General features: G+C 54.9%; 1 protein-coding gene across 1 annotated transcript in view; it reads right to left on the bottom strand.

The window, feature by feature from the left end:
* EIF4EBP2 (eukaryotic translation initiation factor 4E binding protein 2) overlaps window positions 1–2,002 on the bottom strand; it is a 30,305-nt gene extending 28,303 nt beyond the window's left edge. Inside the window, exon 1 of the mRNA XM_003783592.3 lies at window positions 1,537–2,002. Coding sequence (XP_003783640.1) covers window positions 1,537–1,681 — 145 coding nt within the window. The 5' untranslated portion in view covers window positions 1,682–2,002. The remainder of the gene's footprint in view (window positions 1–1,536) is intronic.
* Window positions 2,003–2,867: the final 865 nt, after the last annotated feature.

Below are 2,867 nucleotides of genomic sequence, written 5' to 3' on the forward strand. Positions count from 1 at the left end.
AACTATCCATTTCTTAAAAGCTATCAGTTCAAGTTCAAGGCAACTCTTATCTGGAGCTGATTTTGGTCTACCAAATCTTTCATAATTAAAAAGCAAGATCCCAGCATGCTCAAACACAGGGACTAGTCTCCAACAGAGCACATCAGATTAGTAGAGAGATTTATTGAACGAGGTAAGCCACCTCACTAGAAGTCCACCATTCTGCGAAGGTGAACACTTCCTTAAGCCCAGCTCTCTGTATTTATGAACTTCAGCTTGAGTCATTTAAAGTTCTTCCAAGACAGCCTCCCCTCCCCCAGAGTGGGTTGGCTGGATACATCTGTAAAGCTCTCTCCTAGATTTTTATCCCTTGAGGTTGGCAAGGCAGTTTTCTTACTCTACAGGCCTTGCTGTTGTGCAACCGGTAAATGCACCGGATTGGTTGTAGTACAATTCCAGGGCCCTGCCCACAAAAATGAGGCTAGCAATCTGGTAGACTGCAGGGGCTGCCAGCAAAATCCCTACCCTCTAGTGAAAGGCCACTCATAACCAAAAGGCAAAGTCCCGAGGTTTAAAAGGAATCCCCTTTCCTTTCGATAGGCCCCTCAAAATCTTTTTCCAGTCTCCTCCCTCTGGAGAACAGCCCCGTTAGGGGACAGACAACCTTTGAGCTCCCTTTTCTCATGACCGATTCAACAAGGTTCACCTCTACCCTAGTGTTACTCGTAAACAGCTGCTAGTCTACTTTGAAAAGCAACGCTGAGAAACCTTCTTCTACACCGCCTCTCTCTATAAACCCCTTCCCCAAGATCAAGCAACCTCACCTAACCAGGAGTCCTCTGACAACGTCCCATTCAATCCCCCTCCAAAGGCGTCGCTGCCAAAAGAAACCCTATTAAGACTGCCAGCTCTCTACCTTCCCCACCTACTTTCTCTTGGCTATTACTTGAGCATTATTTTATCACTCTCTCCTCTTGGCCGAGAGACTCCCCCTACCCCTCCCGTGGGGCCTCGTCCAGCAAAGTAAACAATGCTGTCAAAGCAGGATAACGCCAGGCAAGGCTTCCAGGCTCCGCATTCCAGTCTCCTCCTGGCGTTCTAAAAGCGGCAAAACAAGCCACTGCAAGGTTCTGGGACCGAAATCCTCCCCCAACTTGCTTTCTAAAAAGGTCCGAGAGTCAGTCAGCTCCCAAATCAAGCATTAACATGCACGATCTGCAAGAGTTAGTGGTAAAGCAGAGCGTAATTCCAGGTCAAGGATAGCCAAGGGAAGCAGGAGGAGACGGGTGAGAAAAGTGGGTCGTGTGCGTGAACGGGCCACGAAGCGAGAACAAGGGCTTTTTGTCGCGACGAGAGCCACGTTTCTAGTGGGGCTCGCGCGGACTCGAGGGGCGAGCGACAGAGATCGCTAATGAAGGGTCCGGAAAGCGCGGGCGCGGCCCGAGGACAGCGTCCCTGGGGCTGTGGAGCAGCCAGGAGGTGCGGAGGGACGCGCCAAGGAGATACGAAGACGGTGGCGGGAGACCCGGACGCGGCGGAGGGTTGGCCGGCGCTTACCTCCCGGTGTGGTGGAGAAGAGCGTCCCCCCGGGCGTGGTGCAATAGTCATGAGGTAGCTGCGCGGCGTCGCTGATGGGCACGGTGCGGGTGGGGATGGCGCGGCTCTGGCTGGGCTGGTGGCCGCTGCCGGCGGACGAGGACATGGCTCTGGGCGCGGGCTCTCGGCTTTGTCCGGCAGGCAGGCGGCGGCGGCGGTGGCGGCGGCGGCGGGGCCCGGGCTGCTCCGGCTCCTCAGGCGGGCGGAAGGGAGCGCTCCGCTCGCTCCTCGCTCGCTTCCTCTCGCTCCCTTATCCTGCTCCGCTCCCGCCGCCGCCCTCTCAGCCGCCGCCGCCGCCGCCGCCCGATCCTCCGGCCTCCGCCAGCAGCCTCAGCAGCAGCAGCAGGAGCAGCGGCAGCAGCGGCGACAACGAAGACCGGAAGCGGGTGAAGGCGGGAGCCAGAGGGAATTTGAGGAAGCTGGCCGCCCGGAGGTGACGTCTGGGGGGCGGGGCGAATAGGAGGGGGCGGGTCCAACTGAGGGGTGGGGCTTAGCCTCTGACGGTAGGAGTTGAACCCAAGGGAACCAGCCCAAGGCGTTTGTCAGCTGGGAGTTGATAGACTAGGAAAACTTTCTCGTTGCTTGTAGTTGTTGTCCGTCAGTACTACTTCACTTGAGACGACTTCAGCTTTTTCCCATTCCTATCCATTAAAAGTGTAATTTTACTTTTAATTGTTTTGTTGTTGTTGTAGTTGTCATCGTTGATCAGCTGGCCTGGGCTGGGCTCGAACCCACCAGCTTACTTTTAATTGTTTTGTTGTTGTTGTTGTAGTTGTCATTGTTGATCAGCTGGCCCGGGCTGTGCTCAAACCCGCCAGCATCGGAACATGTGGCCAGGGCAGTAACTGTAGGAGCCAAACTAATTAACTCAAGTCACAAGTCAAACTACCTCCTTTTGCTGTTTATTCAGAACAATAGGCCGCATACCAAGGACCTTATCATACCTAGGTGTTACAGCCCACATCCTGACCCCCCTCCCCTTTGTCCCACTAGCCCCCTTGTGCACTCAGCCCACATCCTGACCCCCTCCCCTTTTTGCACTCGCCCCACTTGCGACCCCTCCCCTTATTGCACTCCTCACTCTACTCTGCACTCACCCCACTTGCGACCCCCTCCCCTTTTTGCACTCTTCACTCTACTCTGCACTTGACCCACTTGCGACCTTTATCCCTTCCTTCTCATTTGCTCACCAGAGGAAAAGAAGACTCATCCCTGAACCAATCAACCCTAAACACGACCACCCTGTACCTGTCAGTTTAGCACAGACATGGTTTACCTACCAATAAAGGGGT

The sequence above is a fragment of the Otolemur garnettii genome, unplaced genomic scaffold, assembly GCF_000181295.1.
Source record: "Otolemur garnettii isolate 467f Iridium unplaced genomic scaffold, OtoGar3 scaffold00008, whole genome shotgun sequence".
Classification (NCBI taxonomy): domain Eukaryota; kingdom Metazoa; phylum Chordata; class Mammalia; order Primates; family Galagidae; genus Otolemur; species Otolemur garnettii.